Source organism: Tubulanus polymorphus, chromosome 2 (assembly GCF_964204645.1).
Source record: "Tubulanus polymorphus chromosome 2, tnTubPoly1.2, whole genome shotgun sequence".
In the NCBI taxonomy this organism is placed as follows: Eukaryota; Metazoa; Nemertea; class Palaeonemertea; order Tubulaniformes; family Tubulanidae; genus Tubulanus; species Tubulanus polymorphus.
In genome coordinates this window covers 24,365,848-24,384,249 of record NC_134026.1, presented here as the reverse complement: position 1 = coordinate 24,384,249, position 18,402 = coordinate 24,365,848, and the positions used below count along the sequence as shown (strand labels likewise).

General features: G+C 36.6%; 2 protein-coding genes across 2 annotated transcripts in view; one reads left to right on the top strand and one right to left on the bottom strand.

Annotated features, from left to right (window-relative positions):
* The first annotated feature begins 967 nt into the window (after window positions 1-967).
* LOC141899815 (protein-tyrosine sulfotransferase 1-like) lies at window positions 968-11,319 on the top strand. The gene is made up of 3 exons (XM_074786362.1): window positions 968-1,008; window positions 8,444-9,311; window positions 10,908-11,319. Exons 2-3 carry the CDS (start codon window positions 8,488-8,490, stop codon window positions 11,257-11,259), a joined length of 1,176 nt encoding a protein of 391 aa, XP_074642463.1. The 5' UTR covers window positions 968-1,008; window positions 8,444-8,487; the 3' UTR covers window positions 11,260-11,319.
* Window positions 11,320-16,990: 5,671 nt separating this feature from the next.
* The window catches only part of LOC141900094 (unconventional myosin-XVIIIa-like), a 45,599-nt gene continuing 44,187 nt past the window's right edge, over window positions 16,991-18,402 (bottom strand). Inside the window, exons 50-53 of the mRNA XM_074786826.1 lie at window positions 18,307-18,390; window positions 17,786-17,866; window positions 17,576-17,682; window positions 16,991-17,486 (exon numbers count right to left, since the gene is read on the bottom strand). Coding sequence (XP_074642927.1) covers window positions 17,348-17,486; window positions 17,576-17,682; window positions 17,786-17,866; window positions 18,307-18,390 — 411 coding nt within the window. The 3' untranslated portion in view covers window positions 16,991-17,347. The remainder of the gene's footprint in view (window positions 17,487-17,575; window positions 17,683-17,785; window positions 17,867-18,306; window positions 18,391-18,402) is intronic.

Genomic DNA, 18,402 nt, shown 5'->3' with positions numbered 1-18,402 from the left:
TTTTTCATTGATGATAAAAAGATTATGCACCACTAACTCGGTGGTATCAATTCAATTGAAATTTTATTCGACAAAAAAGCTAAATATTGATGATGTTTGTGTAAATAAGCAAAGATGTGATTAAGCTGGGACCGGAAATATTTGGGTAGATTTTCATAGTATGAATATTCTGCTAGTATTGTTCTTTTGCTAATTCAAGTATTATGCTTTAAATGACCATATTCAGTACTATCCTAGTGTAGGACTTAGCAACTAATAGTAGTAACTAGTAGGCCTACATATACTGTCCTCACCATTGTAGTACGGGCACTAATTATGGGTCTAATTAGATTTCATTCACAGCAAGTTGCAGAAAATTTAATTAGCTCTTCTTCAGACGAGTTATCATGTTTTCATAAAGCTTGCAAATTTTAATTATAGATTTATTGTGCACACTTCAAAGATCTGCTATGATAGTCTAGTCAAAATGTGCAAAAATTGATTATCTTTAAGCCTGGTGGATAAAATGACCTGACAGAGTTTTTAACATACCAGTATAAGTATTTATCCCGAGTTATTTTAGGAACTGATGTTTTTTATTTGAATACCATTTGACATCAATGATTCTACTTTGAGATGTAGTTGAAAATTCTTGCTCCAGTTTGAGTTTTACAATTACCAGACAATGACATACTGTATGTATTACTGTATATGCCATAGAAAGTATCCGCCCTGCAAGTGGTGATTCTCTTTTTATTACCGGGAATATTTTTTGATGCTCATTAAGTGGGTCACTTTCTCCTTCCCTTTCAACTGAGGATACATGAATAGAATTATTGGTTTCATTTCAGTTGTCCTATTGCTGCCATGGTAAATCCATTATTGGAAATGCAGTCTTAGTTTGACAGGGAGTATTAACTCATTGCTGGTAGAACGAAGAGAGCGTCACTGGTGATTGGTTGCGTCTCTGTGGTGGATAATAATGGGAACATTCGACCACTGAGCTGTATAACTCATGTCTAGTAGCTGGTAAGTTGTATGTATGAACGTATCTAATCCTATTCAAAATCCATTTTCATTTTTGTTGAATGTTGTACAACATGGTTACTGAATGAATTTTGAACACCTCATATATCCTTAACGTTAAGGACCAAATTCCAGCAGTCTTGAGTTCAGATTTAACTTAAAAGTTGGACACATGTTAGATACAAGAAATGATTTTAAATTTGAATCTGAAAACCCAGAACTATGGAATTTAAAACCACTGTGAGTCTCATCAAGACCTTTTTATTTCACCTGTCAAAACCATATGAGTTTGATTTATACTTAAGGATATTTTTTAATCTTATCTGAAAAATTCTGTGCAAATTTTCCAATAATCACTCTCCAATGTTAAAAACCATAATCATATCTCACAAACAGATTTCGGCATATGGTCGTTATAACATTTTATTACTGAGTACATGATATAGAAATTAATATGAAGGGAAAAAACGTCTAAAAGGCAAAATTAATGTTGATTGTTTTTCATCAGGCAGGGCTGAAGTCTGATCATAGCTGATTTGGAATCGAATAGATCTACTGCTAGACATAATCAATTTTTATTCCCACTAGTGCATTTAATGTCGCAGGCTTAACTGGGAATTTTACCCTGAGGAAACCTTCTTGCTCATTAATCGGCTGACTAATGGACTCATTGTCAGATTAAAGAATATCTAATTCCAACATCTTATGTAATCTAATATTGCGTGTTGTATGTGATCCATGAATAGTAAGGAGTTGAAGGTTTATTTTCGATTGTTGACCTTCTTAGAAAACAATCTTAGCGATCGTTTTACATATGTAGTAACTGGTATAAATATGCCGATCCACTCAAGGTAAAAATCCCCCTAAAATTATTTCAAAGATTTTGAAATCGAAATCAAGTTATTAGAGTTATTGGGAGATATTTACAGGGAGATGGGAACATTCTTTCTACATGCATGATCCATTTAGAACTCGATAAACTATGAGGAAAAAAAGCTATAACTATCAGGTTAGGTATGCATGTCAGGCATTGGAAATATATCTCAACAGATTAGGCTTCACTGAGAGTATTAATTGGTTTTTGGCTCGGTCCATTTTGCAAAATTGGTCGTCTCAATTCTTGATGGGCAATAAAATGTAGTTTGTGACATCATTTATCAGATGTATCATTGGATTTGGCAGAATGCGTCGTCGTGAATATGTCATCATATGAAAAACTAAATGAGCGCATCACGTTTAGGAGTGGATGGCGATGTCGGGTGTATCACCGATGAGATTTGAAAAATCACTCAGTGATGACCCCACAAAAAGCCGACAATGCTATGTACAGTAGAACTCATTGCAACCATGGACTCTAAAAACAGGGGTCAATGTCGCAACAAACTTCAGGGGACCAGAAAATCTGTTCGTTATAACCGATAGTTCTCGTTATATCCATTATGAAAGTCATTGATATTGTCGTGTTTGGGATGAAATTCTAGGTTTGTAATAACCGATAAATCATTATATCCCTGCATCGTTAGAACGAGGATCTACTGTAATCGTAAATATTTGCTGTTGTTTGGTAAATTTTCATGATTAACTGATGGGGACTCTTTGTCTGCCTATTTTTTACTTATCTGAATACCCACATCAGTTGATGGTCTTTCTGAGAGGACACATTATTCATTAGACAACTACTTGCGGTTGCAGTGCGGATATTAATGCTTTGTTAGCTGTGGTCATGATGACTCTTGCTGTTGACCGAACAAAATCAAATCACTTTTTTTCCTCTCTTGACTAAATAACGAAATTGTCACCGCCTTCAGTACAGTTACTGCTGTGTTTCGCATTGATATACCCTGTAGGCCTACGCGGTATGGTCATTTCATTAAGGAAATGAAACACCTCTAATTACAAAATGCTTCGCTCACAAACAACTCCGCAGTAACTATTGATTGAAGATCCCAATAAAAAGCGCAATTACTGAGAACAGATTCCGAAATCCACGTGCTTCATTACACGCCCCATTAGACAAACGGAATGTTACCCACGACAATCTCAAAGTAAAAGAGAAGGTATTTGTGGCGAAGGATTTATCACTTTCATGCTTCAAACATCGACCATTTGCTAGCACGCACGCAGTCATATAACCCGTCTGTAAATCTAATTTTGGATTAAAGGAACCGGCAGATTGGCTCATCTCACTACATGTTACGCTAGCGGAAATAGGCTTTATCCGGGTGTAGTTTCCTACAGAATCAATCCATCCCTGAAATTACGCATACGATACTCACCGCATGCAGCGGCCATTTAAATCAGTTTCCTCTATGGATTTTAATTTCATGGTATTTCAGCCTGGTATTCATCAACCTATTACTTAAAGCTTCATTATTCATTTTCTCACATCATTGCCTCATTTTATGTCACGTACACATCAGACAATTCTGAGAAAGAAAAAATGGCAATTCGTTTCGCGATTGGTATAATGAAGGCTTTGGTCACTTGGCGTGCGTAGTTGTATTCTATCAGTAGTGAGGATGAACCGTATCAGTGATTATTATTGATCAGGTTTGATCGAGAGTAAGTTGCAAGTTAATTCGTATTGATTCCGTATCAGTTATCTATAAACACAGTCGTGTTGCCTGATTTCATCGGGATTACGCACATAGAGATAAATTACTATGAGGCAAGTGATTTTAATATTATCGCTAAAGATGAAAGATTCCTCAGTGTCTTAAATGTGGCGAATAAATGTTTTTTTATTGATCTTTTATTTAGAAAACCATTAAAATTACCATATTTTCAAAATTATAGTTCAAATCAAAATTCACTCGGTAGTTTATAGTTGTCACGGCTGCTAGGGAGTGGCAGGTAGGTCTGAGAGCCACACAGGATTGCAGACTATTTTTGTCTCATGAAGCACCTAGAGGCTGTTTATGAATTGACAATTAGAACTTTGCGTTGAATTAATTTATCCTGTCACAATGACCACAACCTGCATTTGATTTCGTCCTCCCCAGAGCAGATTATTGATTATTAATTGTCATTCTATTCTTCTATATACTAGACCCACCCAATTATTTGCAGTCAATGTTATAACGCAGATAGATAACTGTAATTCAGGTTTTATGACTCAGTTAAGCGAGTTTTATGTGATGAGAACCTCGTGGACCCAGTTTATCAGAGTTGATAGTTCCATTCATTTCATCAATTCTATCTTGGTTGTGTTAGGGCACCTCGCCGCTTTTATCTAATGACGATAAGGTCAAAAACATGTCGTGAACAAATGTCACATCCCAATTAGCTTGATGGTCAATTAGGTATGTCTGGACATTGCAGGAATATCCCTCAAGCATTGAGATATTGGAATCGCAGAATCAATAATTGTCTCTTAGTGCCGGGTAGATGACGGTGTTAATTAGATGCACTCTTGTAACTTCAGCGCAGGACCATGCCTAGTGGAAGGGTTTTGGGGGTAGCAAACAAACCCCCGCCCCTTAAGTGTCCTTTTCAAAAGTTTGTCTTTTTAAAATTTCATTTCAATGAAAATGTCAAATGCCAATAATTGCCTGTCGAGTCGTGATTATTTTCTGTTACCCTTGAAGTATTCGAACATGACGAAAATATACGATACACGCAGGAAAGAGATACTTCAACGTAGTCTAATGATGAAGTGCTTTTAGGAAAATGACAAATTTCAAGCCGGCTTCGCAGTTATTGCATTTTTTATCTTGTCAATTTCAACGCCGTGTAATATGATGTACGGTATTTCTTTTCTCCATCTCTTGTGAAAATGTTGGTCGAGCATAATTCGATTTACCAGAGTCAAGTGAATCAATGATTAGCTGTAGATCATTTGGTATCGACAAGACTACATCGGATAGTCAGGTCAGGTTTTCGAATAGAATCAAAATCAAGCATTTCACGTCTGACTGTAAATTAGATCGTAGACATTGAAACGCTTGTTATTTGTCTTGACACCTGGTACTTATTAGCGTTGATGAAAAGTTTTTAGCAAAAAGATAACCATTTAGTGTATGGTATCAATTTTTCTGCCAAAGTTGTTCTGATCTAAATTCACGATATCAACAATTTTTGCTGGAATATCACAAAAAGTATCTCTGTTTAAAAAGTTACATATGTTTGTCCATGGATTATAAAACGAAAAGTCCATGATAAGTTGATAAGTTTAGAAATTTTGAATACGTGTAAATCATAATTTTAAATAAGTTTTAAACTTATTATCTGTTTTCCACGTCTGAGTGTGGCTATTGTGCCACGACGAGTACGTGGTTTAACCTTTGGAAAAAATGCGCATGCATGCCAGTGATATTCTGAATCCTCGTAAGACAGAACAGAAGAGTATTTGTTGATCTATGTGAAATCATTGGGCCATACATTACTATAAGAAGTAACGATCTATTCCGTAGCACGGAAGTCAAACAATATTTCATCGTCAACATACACATGCGTGTGTTGATCGGTAAATATCTGCATGAAAATTGCCGTTCCATTATAGAGCTGACAAGATAACACATCTAAAGTGCTCTCTGAAGAAAAACATGCGATGGACCGATGAATATAAATGCTGGGAATTTAGACCGCTACCAACTTCCAAGAGGTAGTTTTCGTGCAGATCAGTGGCTTTTTTCTATTCACTATTCGTTAATAGCTCAAAGATGTAAATGAATAAGCGAACGTGTCAAAATGCGGTGTAAATCGCGGCAAAAAACCTCAATGAGATAGGTTTGAAGTAGGCCTGATGCGAGTGGTGAAATGATTTTTATTTCATATGATATTAAATGAATACGTACGGAAGCCCCTAGGTGACATACGAGAAAGTTTTTTCACAATTTCGACTTATTAAGTCGAATTTCGACATAATAAGTCGAATTTCGACTTTATAAGTCGAATTTCGACATAATAAGTCGAATTTCGTGTTAATTAGGTCGAATTTCGAGTTAATTAAGTTGAATTTCGAGTTTGATTTTCATGTCGAATTTCGACTTATTAAGTCGAAATTCGACTTATTATGTCGAAATTCGACTTAATAAGTCGAAATTATGAAAAAAATTATCTCATATGTCACCTAGGGGCTTCCGTAAATACGCCCTCACAGTTGTCGTGTGTTAAAACAGACAGAATAGTAATATTGATATTGTCGCCTCCCTCTTGTTTGTAAATTTATTCGTATGTAATTTCTAAAACAGCAAAATGCTATAATCTTCTGGGAGAAATAATATTTAATGATTAATCTGCTATTTATCGCTGTTTAGCCTAAAGTAAAATTTATCGTCAATCAGGAATTGAGCTCATGAATACATCTCACAGACCCCTAGTGGCTGCCTTTCTTCAGAATGATCAAATATTTAAACAATATTTCAACTTATAGAATAGTTATTTGCTTTTAGCCTGCCCCGGGACTATGAACACAGCAATCAAAATGGCTAAAATGTGGATATAAAACATTTGTGGGCCCACAATAATATCAGAGATTCTAAAATTTCACTAGATTTATTCCGCCATTAAGTTGGAGGAGTGGAACTGTTGTGTGCATATAGCTACCGGTACTTGTAACATCCTAATGATGAGACCCTTATTTGGCGTAGCTGAAAATTACTGCTTCTATCAAGTGTCAAGCGTCTTATTAGAACTAATCAGTGTTTATTATTCCAGTGCCAGTCAGTGTATAATACAGGACTCAACATATTCAATAACTCAAGCTCACTCTTAATGTGTTCTTCTCCATCCCAGTACGTCCCAGTGTAGTCGTAGTCGTGACGTGCGTGCTGATAGTTTTCATTTTGAACAATAGAGGACGCTTTATAAATATCTAAATATAACAAGCATCGCCTAATTATAAAGCCTCATAACAATACGCACCCTATACATGAACGAGAGATGAACGCAGTCATAGCTGAACAACAATGATGAGCTGAATTCATTTTGCTTGCAGTTTGTAACAACTGGTAAATGAGGTATATAGCTATCGCGGTAGAATGAAACTCACATTTCCTCGTCTTTTCAAGGATTTGCAGAGAGTCTTTGTTTTGTATTTCTATTGCTTTACGCGACGTTCGAGACGCTCGTATTGAAACACTCAATGCAGACTTTGTATTAGTAGGCGGCTAAGTATAGTTCAATATATTCGCAGTTTTAATCATCTCAATCACAGAGAGTAAATATTCGCTAATTTCTTCTAGTTTCACTGTTATTGTTTGTACAGTATATTTAGAGTGCGTTTATTTCTTGATGAGGTACAGACACGAGATGCTCGCTGAGATTATTGTTGAAAAGACTCCCGATGCACTTCGCATCCGACGCTCTCTAGCGCAGTGTGGAGAACTTGCGAGATTTTTTCTATTGCACAGTACGCTGCGTTCTCATTAGTCGGCTTTCTGCGCTATAATCTAAAGAATGGATGTTGTTGTAATCAGCTGCTGCACGTAATTGACATGTTTCCAACGCGGATCGCTCAGATGGAATGGGATTAGTATGAAGTTGGTCTTGCATTTCCTAATTGAACTTGAAGCCATTGCCGCGGCGTTGCGAGAAGTTGCGTCTTGTCATATCGAGAACCGAGCGCTCTCTCTCTCTCTCTCGCTAGCGAATATCAAGGGAACGCGATAACTCGAATTAAGTGATTGTTAGCTCGGAGTGTTCTGAGCAATTTGGAATGTGATATAAAGATTACTATGTTCTGTGATAGAACAGATATTGTGTTCTCTGTTTTTACCTTTCAGCACGGCTATTAAGCTTCAAATTGCTTGGGTTATTAGTTTCGGATATCTGAGATTACATATCAGTGCGGAAATTTAAAAAAAAACTACGAGCTACGTAACTGTAACTAAAGGAATAGATTCAAATGTAATAATCTAAAATCGCCATAATAAAAGGTTTGTTCTAGTGTAGATTTTTGTATGTATATAGTTTCTGTTGGCACCGAGCTCGATCGCTGTGGAGAACCTTGTCCATCGGATTCTGTCTGCTCGGGATCCTGCTCGGTGAAGGAGATCATGGGTTGGCCATTGATTGCGGGCATCTCAAAGATTTGTGGGCTTGGGCGATCGATCAGGAATAACTAAAGGGATATCAATGGTTGTTGAGGGTGTGAAGAGATGCCAGTCAGGCATTCAGTTCCAGGATTGATTGATTTATAGGTAGAATAGAATATGTTACATTATTTAACATTATAACGAAGAAATGATATTAAGTATGAATTGAGTATTTCACAAAAGGGAACCACATATTTTCACTAATGATCCTCTAGTTCAAGTTCTAGGATAGGCCTACAGTATATTTTGTGAAGGTCAATTATGAATTTGGTAAATGAAATTCTAATGGTTATTGAACGTTTTTGGTAATTTTGTGTATACAGAAGCTGTCAACCCTTCGGAACAAATTCAGTAATTATCTTTCCTATCGTTCTTATGATGTTTCGTTTCATGTTTTTCAGGGTGTTCACAGATATCGTTGTTCCGCGACGTCGCCCACGATGCAATGATGAACCTGCCAAATCGTCGTCTTCGAAAATATTGCTATCGGATTTTCATTATCGGTATCATCGTCTTTGTCGTCTACACGTGGTTCATACCATGCGATATTGGTTACAAAATGGTGCCGCGCGAATCGGTTCACTACATGCGAGGCAAGGACAACAAAACGTATCCGTACGACCGCCACATGCCGATCATATTCATAGGTGGCGTACCGCGCAGCGGAACGACCCTGATGCGCGTCATGCTCGATGCACATCCCGACGTGCGCTGCGGCGAAGAAACGCGGATAATCCCGCGCGTGTTGAGCATGCGCAGCAACATGGCACATTCCAGCAAAGAAATGCAACGTCTTAAAGAAGCAGGAATCACCGAGGAAGTGTTAGATGGTGCGATGTCCGTGTTTATTCTGGAGATCATCGCGAAACACGCCGAAGCCGCCCCTTTTTTATGTAACAAAGATCCGTTCACGCTGAAAGCGAGCGTTTATCTGTCTCGAATGTTTCCGAATTCGAAATTCGTGCTCATGATTCGCGACGGTCGCGCCGTAGTCCATTCGATCATCAGTCGCAAGGTGACAATCTCCGGGTTCAATTTGAAAAGCTATCGCGAAAGTTTGAAAAAGTGGAGCGAAGCAGTCGAGCAAATGTATTATCAGTGCCTACGAGTTGGATCCGCGCGTTGTATGCCAGTGTATTATGAACAACTTGTACTTCATCCTGAAGAATGGATGCGAAAAATCATGGAATTCTTGGCCATTCCTTGGCATGATTCAGTGTTGAATCATCAAGATTATGTTGGAAAACCAGGAGGAATCTCCTTATCAAGGTTTGTGCTGGTTTTTCCTATTCTTCAAAAACTGATAACCTAGTGAATAATGTTTTACATTAGCTTTCATTCGATGTCTCTAGACTGACTGATAGTAACGTTCACCCAAGTTTCTGGGCTTATGAAGTACCAAACTTATGTGGTGCCCAATTTACCAGAATAATGTGCTTACCCAACTATTTGCGTTCACACACATGATTCAACACTTAGTAAGCCCACTTAAGTTTGTCATTCGGTTTGCTGATGTGGGGATTATCGTCGAGCTGATGTTTCAGTGCTGTCTTCATTTTCTTGTATTTTCAATTTATTCTTAACCTCTTGTCCTTTGGAAGGCAGATTTACAAATTCAGCATTGTACTCTTGTACTAAATGTACCAAATGTGCATTTCCTGATACGCCAATATGTCAGCTGATTATCGAAGATGGTTTATTTATATGGTACCATATTCAACTAATATCATTAATATTCGTAATTCCTATTAAGTATATTCAGTAACTGCTAATGGAAACGGTGATATTTATATTTGCCATATTGATCTAGATTCATCAATGTAGCTGAAAATTACTTCGGGTAAACCAATTTCGCTGAATCAGTAGCTTGGTGCTTCCAGGTTATAGAAGTAATGAATTAAGACATTACATTATGATGCCATTGGCTATAAATTGATGTGTCTGTTCTATATGCATTGTTAATAAGACATACCGATACATCAAAAGTAATGTACCATTTATATGTCAGCATTTTCAGGGGTGAATTTGTCCATTTGAATTATTAATCCTGCAACGGCACTGTTACTCTCAGCGGATGAATCACTTGTGTAGTATAGGGTATATTTCATTGTGACAAAGTCGCCATAAATCAGACCTCATGGTTATGTTCTTGCTGCCAGAAGTCAACCAAATATCAATTTATTGAGTTACGATGTAGTTCTTATTATGTGATCAAAGCAGATGTTAGTAATCAATACGCCTACCAGAACTTCGACCAGTACTATTCCATTTTAGAGATATCCTTCTTTTGTTCATTATGGAATGTATCCACATGACAAATAGATGTACGCCATTAAATTCCAAGATGGCTGACTAGCAGCCATTTTAGTCAAGAGAATATCCTAGCGTGTTGAGACTTTATTTGCTTCCATCGGGTGATGAATAATTTTCAGACGATGAATTATCTTTATGTAGAGTGTCTCCATTATCAAATCGGCCAAGATTAAAATTCTGTCAATAAATCCGAAAACCTCGCACAGAGAAGTGGTGTTTTGTCTTGTCATAGATAGACTTAATAGATTTTTTGGGAAACCTTGTATGAATATAGATGCGATTTGAATTACGGTCTCGGAGACTGCGTTCATCGCGTGAAAAACAAGAAAATCATATCTGACAAATTATTCATCATAAATCAACTCTCATCGGCAGAAATATTAACCAGCCAATGTAGTCAATTATACGACGTTCAATCATGTGAAAATAGAAATTATTGAATCCGACTTCATCAGTTAATCACAACAAAGGCATTTCTACCAACTCCATTAGTTGAAAGTACAGATAAAGATGATTCTGGTTTTGAGTTTTTTTTTCTATTCATCATTTCAGAACTGAAAAGTCAACTGATCAAGTGATTAAACCTGTGAATGTGGAAGCGCTGACTCGATGGGTTGGTAAGATACCGGTCGATGTTGTCCACGATATGCCAAAAATTGCGCCGATGTTAGCGAGATTCGGTTATAATCCACGACAGAATCCGCCGGATTATGGTAAACCGGACCAAATGGTCGCTCACAATATGGAAGCGTTGAGACGCAATAAGGAGTTTTGGGATAAACGTGAACAGGAAATACTGAGTAAAGGACTTAAAATAAACTATGGTGATGCAACGCATGGTCCTAGTGATAATAACAAAAATATAAACATGACAGGAAAATTATTCAAAGATGGGGTCAGCTGACGCTGATTCAACGTATTAAAAATAGATTATTAATCAATGCCTTTTGACCAGTAACAAAAACTCGACTATATTTAGCTATTTCTAGAATTCATTTCAAATTATTGAGTTTTAGTTACGGCATATAGAATTGGGCATTTATACTACAACGGTAAAACGGTTTTGTTGGTCGATTCACTATCGATGTATCAAGTAGTGTTTAGTTATATCGATGTATTTTGTTATATCTTGTGTGCATTTTAACAGTGAGGGCAATCTCCTTTCTTTTATTCAAAATTTAAAGTATTATTTATATATATATATATATGTCGTTAGATGTATCTGTTATCTTTTAGCGAAACTCAAATGTGCGATGTTACTTAATTTTTGCGACATCTCATTCAAAAGAAAGTGCTGCTGTTAAATTAGAGATTCATTAGTTATTCTATTATGAAACTGCTTCATAAAGCTCCTTCCTACCTTAGTCACGAGTTGCAATTGTCTGAAACTGAAGTGAAAAGAAACAACGTTTAATGGAAATCAGCTGTACACGTGAGATTGAAGCACATCAGATTTCCATGTTCGAGGAAACGTTCCTAATGCAATCTCTGAATGTCATAGTCGCTGCATTCTTTCTGCCGGCTACGAGCCATTCTTAACTTATGCCATGAGAAATCTGATCATCGCAAATGCGGCTAGGGCGAATTGGAGATAAATTTTCTGGCGGCGGTTAGAAAAGTTTCAGCTGAATCGCATTTCTAGTGGGAGATCCACTTACAACATGAAAGTGTTACAAAATAATCTCCAATTTCCCATCGGAAAGTGGGAATTAGGTATGCATTTAGTATGATATATGAATATCATCGAAGTACAATTTATGTTTTATAACTGCTCACAGGAGGTTGTACGCAGGACTTAAATGACTTGTAAAGCCTTAAGAATTTAGGTACTTCATAGAAAATGCTTAACTGAATCAGTTTACGAAGCCTAAAAGGTTGACACTCCATCAATATATTTACTACAGTTACTGATGCCAATCTTGGTATAGTTTTGCATGATTTAAGACATCGTAAAAGAAGATTTACATGATGTGTATGGATATTCCCATCCCAGTGGTCTGCTTTGAAAAATCAGAACTGACTGGCTGCGTTATTCTTGCTCCGCTGGTTTTGATTTGCATCAATTCTGTGTCACCGAAATATGGCAAACCTAATCTTTATTGCATCAAATTTTTATTGTGAGCCAGTGTCATGCATGCTGGCTTCGAACAGTCAAACAATTTTTTCTAAGTCTTACCGTCATGTCTCAGTGTACATTTTTTGTTTTCTTGATTGAATTAGTTGTTCGTTAGCGAAGACAAAAAGTTCCAGATCACTTCCCTGTGAGAAGAAAGTATTGAGTTCTTATTCTTTTTTGTACGAAGAACCTTGGTCTATTTCCGATGCAATTTTTGTCACCAGTTTTTTTTTAAACAACTGACTCAAATGACTTATTGACTATATCAACAGTTTGAGCAAAGAATCTGTTTAGAGCCATGTCAATACAAACTACTGTTTCATTCTCTTGGGCATACATGACATTTACTCTTGTAAGGGATATGGCCATATCATATTTGCAGGTTGTTTCATGTGGGGTCTGTCAGGTACATCATGGTACACAGGTATTGTTTGAATCAAACAATCGCTATGCGTTGGTTTGGTTGATTGGCTTAGGTTGCCATGTTGTGTTTCGTATTTATTTCACGTTGGTGCTATCCATCAGGTTAATCGCTATCGTCCATCAGTATTAGTATCCGCTTACTGTTCGAGACATGCTCCTAATACCAGGCCGGAAAAAGATTGTTTACGGCAATTAGGCCTGCCCTGGCGTTCAATGATTCTGATAAACGAAATCATTAGTAGCCAGGGCAATGCTTGGAGAACATTTCAGTCATTTTGAGTGGGTACAAGCAAGCGAGTCACTAAGCAACTGTTGATACTATCTACCTACTATCGCTAAAGAAAGACTGGTAATGACAAGTTGAATTATGTATTCACAAAAACCCGTCTGTCTCCTCAGTCATTTCTTAGTATGGTTATCCATCAATTTGCTTCATGGATTTCCTGAATAAACATCGATCACTTTAAAGACTCAACTCAACCAGTTAGAGATCGTCAAAAGCATTAGAGCGCAATAAGATTGATACCGGTAAAGCATTTTACAGAAATGGCCTGCAGAAGATTGTCCGATAAATCAAGCCGTAAAACTTGTCCCATTTTTTCTTATTCCAATTACCTTAAGATGGTGTCATGACATTAGAAGTAGTTGAATTCTTTTACTTTTGAGCTATATTTTGATAAAACAATGTATTTCAAGTTGATGTACTTAGATGCGGCCGTAGGTCGGCGTTGCGACTGCCAGCGACTCGTTGCGATGCTGTCCTCTGTGACTGCCAGCAACGCAGGTAAATAAGTTGCACCAGGGAAGTGGGTATACTCCCACCTCCCTGGTTGCACGTATTCTACTTTCGCATAGCGTCACAGTTGACCTACATGCTCATTTGCAACCAATCGTGTCACAAGTCTACCTACGCCCTTAAACACATGGTCTCTACACATATGTAATAGACAATGTCGATCAGATTTTTTTTCATTTTCTCCTGTGGCAGTTATTGTTATCAAAAATCTTGTGAGTCAAAACACACATATATGTTTTCAAACCAATGTGTGCACCTGAACCTAAAGTGCAGAGGATAATTTGATTCTGTTGGGATCCAGTGTCTGACTGATTCATCTTTTATGGTACAGAATCTCGTGTAGTCTTTCATCATCTGGTCTGGATCTGTCATAACAACAACACTATTTTCAGAAGTGCTTGCCATTTCACCAACAGAATATCACCTTGTATTCATATGACTTTCCGAGTGATATATATCATTGACTCTCATGGATGTATGCAATGTGCGTCTACATCACAATTGAGAAACAAATGGCTTTTTATACGAGTCCCTCCCTTGCCGTTTAGAAAATGATCACCTCGCTCAACTGATTATCTGCTAAAACTTCCACAGACGATATCGATTCTCTTTATAAATACAAAAGCCGCAGATGATTAATATTCGCGCCCGATGCCTAATAAAATCATGCTCCATCGTTTCTGTATGCAATGGCTTTTGGAGAGAGTGAAAAACGACAGCAGATGATGTTTTGAAAAAGCTCGCGACCAACCACTGCTGGTAATAATAGTCGACGCTGTCAGTGGGGTTTTATTATCATTATCCGATATTCACTTTGATTAATTGACGCAGCGTGTATCATCATTAGAAAAATCAATATCATATCAAAATGTCAAATGGAAGAAAAAAATGTGATATTGAAAACAATTGAAGTCTGGAATTGATATTCATGCCTTGAATTGGGTATACCCGTTTAATGACATAAAATGTGTTACATCAAAACTTTCTTGATGCGTTTTTCAATGTATTTTGTCTGGTCACTGTTGAGTCAAAATTGATTCATTTTCAAGTATGTAACTCTTTAAGCCAATTTCATAGGGTTTAATAACTGTTAAGATTTATATTTCATTATTTTGTATCATGAATCTGAGTTCTTTTGTCTTATATTTATAGAATGATTGTATAAAATGCTGGTGTACATTATACTCTATTCGGCTCCTGATACTTATGTCATATTTTCCTTGAGAAATCTATTACCTTAGTTGATTGGTAGATGTACGTATTTGATAAATGAACTGAAATGATTTTCTCCCGATAAGGAAACATTTCCTCGGGCTGTAACAGACTTTTATGTGTGATTTTAGTGCATATGCGTATACAGTAGACATGGCCTTATCCACTTTAATTCTTAATGTAAGTTGATTTAATTCGAGGTAACAATTTACAGAAAAGGGCAAGAGTACAAATTCAGGATTGATTGTGTATGGGATTAATGTATTAAACCCTTTCAGTGCATCTACACCGCAGTGCGGTGTATAAATTGGTGATGGATTTTGCTAGTACACTGCACTGCAGTGTATTGTAATTAGTAATTAGTTTTTATCTCTATTGAAAGATAGCAACACCTGTCAAACATAGTAAAATAAAAGTAACTAACAATACACCGTGCCGCGGTGTAGACGCACTATAGTGGTATTCCGGTTATTCAATATACTAGGGTGGAATTTTTCAAAATTTTCAAATAATCTCCAGCACTATAGGGTATTAATAAGTCAGCACTGAAAGGGTTTTAATCGATTAAGGCAAGTTTATCTTAATTTCTTCATATCCAAACACTGCTTATATTACATCAACTCATTTTAAACCAATCAATGATTTTCAAAGTTGAATGTCTTTGTTTTATTTCCTGCATTTGTTTATGCTGGTCTAAAGGCTTGTTGCAATGATGTTAAGTTAATCTAAGTATTATTATTTTTAGCCAACTGTTCGAACAATTGTTGTAAAATGTAATGTACTAATAAATACTAATGTCGTTGTTAAGATAATTGAAATTAGATTTAGTAAATTTGTTTAGATATCAGTACATTTTATTCGTCCCCATTTATTCAAATGATTCTTCGTTACCCCTGAGCTCAGTCACCTGATGGTCACGAATGAAGCTGGCAGCCCCACCCTCTAAGTAATTGTTTAGTTGTCAAGTACAGGACTACCATGGGCATAGAAATATCCCCTCTATAACTGTGATATCTACGTCAAATGTTGATTGAATGTAAATGAATGGTTTGCAGGGATTTATGACAGGAATTTCCACTGAAAATTGATCTTGAAATATTTGTGTGATTAAGACCACAGAAGATTGTCTGAAGTGTGCTTATTTGAGTGAAAATGATAAAGCTCAACAATGATTTTCATCTCAGAACTGATATAAACCATGTCACCAGAAATATTGAAATTAGATCAAGCATGAGTCGTTGGATACATATCAAATGCACCAGTAGTCACGCAGCTATTTGGCTCTGAAGAAGCTAGAGATTTCTCGATAACGCGAAACCATGGATCCACGAACGACACATACCACAGCGAACCATCCCCCAGGGCTGAACGCGAGTATTTGATTATTTTCTAAGGAAATATGGAAGCAGTTTAATCTCCGTCAGAACGATTCCACACATCGCATCACACCAACTCAGTCCACATTACCATTTTTCTAAGATGCAATAGTTGTGTTGTTAATCACCCATCACATTACGAGGCAGATGTGTCGTGAAAAACATAACTAATCCATTAAGAATGATATCTTGTGAAATGTTATCAGGTACTGTCATATTGTTTCCTAAGATATGATTTCAACAGTTTCTTTTGACCAGACATCAGTGGAATCTCATTGTACGAAGATTGGAGCAGGGTTGGCAGGTGTGGATGTAATTTATCCTCACTAATCCATCTTTGGTGTTCTGAAGGCCTGTATTCATGAGACATCCTTAGTTTGAAACAATGCCTCATCAAATGAAAGAATAGACTTCAACAAACAGAACATCTTTCATCCTCTTTAGGTGGGCTTAGGCTAGCAATGCAATGCATTTTGTTGCAAATGGGTACTATGGTGAATTGTTACTCAGCGACAGTGATTAAAATTCAAGAATACTGGTACAGTGGACTCCACCCAATTCGGATCTGATCAACTCGGATAACCGTTCAACTCGGATGTTTGTTGAAATATTTTTTGTTACACTATCTCATGTAGTCTACATGTTATAAACATAACATCCAACTCGTCCCAAAAATATCCATTCAAACTGAAGCAACAACATCAGTTCCATTATGAATGCTATTTTAATATAGCAAATAAAAATAAATTTCATTTAGCACCTTTGCATGAAATTGAAATTAGTTCAGAAATAGCAACTAAACGTAACTTGTATTCATAATCTTCATCAACATATCCCTTTTAGTTTTTTTTTATAGTGAAGTAGTCCACTGTTGTAATAAATATGAATAAGATGAGCATTTTTATAAAAGAAAATGCTAATGAGACAATTCTATAAGAAATAAAAGGTTTACTAAGATCTTTTTTCATTGAAGATTAATTTTGTACCCAGTTGATAAATCAACATATGTAAGATTCTCACTGTAATACCCTAACCAATAATAGTTTGAGAGACAATAAATATCAGTATATTAGAACAGCTTGAAATAATCTTCAAATTTCCTAATCTGTTCAAATACACTAGGTTTGCCAGTTCCTCCAAACACGGCATACTGTTCTACACTGTTCTCATAGTTCCATATATTCAATACATCCGCCTCAAATAATTGACTGAAAAGGAAACAGTATAAGAATAATAACTTGCATCATCAGATATCGATCAAACAGTTTCATCTTTCATCTTAATGCTTAGTACTTACTGAATATTTTTGAAGTCACCTAGAGTTAGTTTATCCATTGTGCAACATTTTTCTTCAGCTTTTGCTACACATTTACCAGAAATTTCATGTGCATCACGAAATGGCATCTGTAAACACAAAGATGTTATGAAGTAAACCATAAACAATTCAAGAACGAAGAAGGAATACTTGATAAAAAATTGCTGTCTGCTATCAAGAAATAATATTTACCCCTTTTCTGACAAGATAGTAAGCAATATCAGTAGCCAACATATCTGGACTTAATGCTGCATTACATTTCACTTCATCAATCTGCAATTTGTATATCCAGCCTTAATTAATGTTTCAGACACTAATCGTAGCTATATTTGATGACCAGTATAACTTTGGGCTACTAGGAAAAAGTACTGGTACACATAAAGTCAGAAGCTTTTAATTACGTTACCATTGCTCTCGGGAACAACACAGTGTAATTACCTTATGCAAAGAAAAGGGACAATTTACTGCAGAACAAGTCAATATAATCTCTGTGTCTAACCAGGGAGGTAGGAGAGAGCGATTCCTTTGATTCTTCTCTCTCACCTCCCCCCCCCCCCCCCCCCGTCTAACATACAACTTCATATGATGACAACCAGTGATTTCATCATGCAAGAAATCTTCAAATATTTGTGCGCGCGAAATGAAGTTAATCATCAAGTTAATTTCGTACCAATTTCCTCGCAGCCAAAAGGTCAATAATGAGCCATTATTACCTTCAACGTCGATACAACTCCTGTTGCAACCTGCAAGATCGCCGACATTGTGTCAAACACGCCGAATATTGCTACCTTGTCTTCCTAAATATAAAT

Excerpts from the sequence above, each read along its gene's own strand:
- LOC141899815 (XM_074786362.1), top strand. The coding sequence starts at position 8,488 with ATGATGAACCTGCCAAATCGTCGTCTTCGAAAATATTGCTATCGGATT. Across the intron at positions 9,312-10,907 it reads GGAGGAATCTCCTTATCAAG|AACTGAAAAGTCAACTGATC; the intron begins GTTTGTGCTGGT and ends TCATCATTTCAG.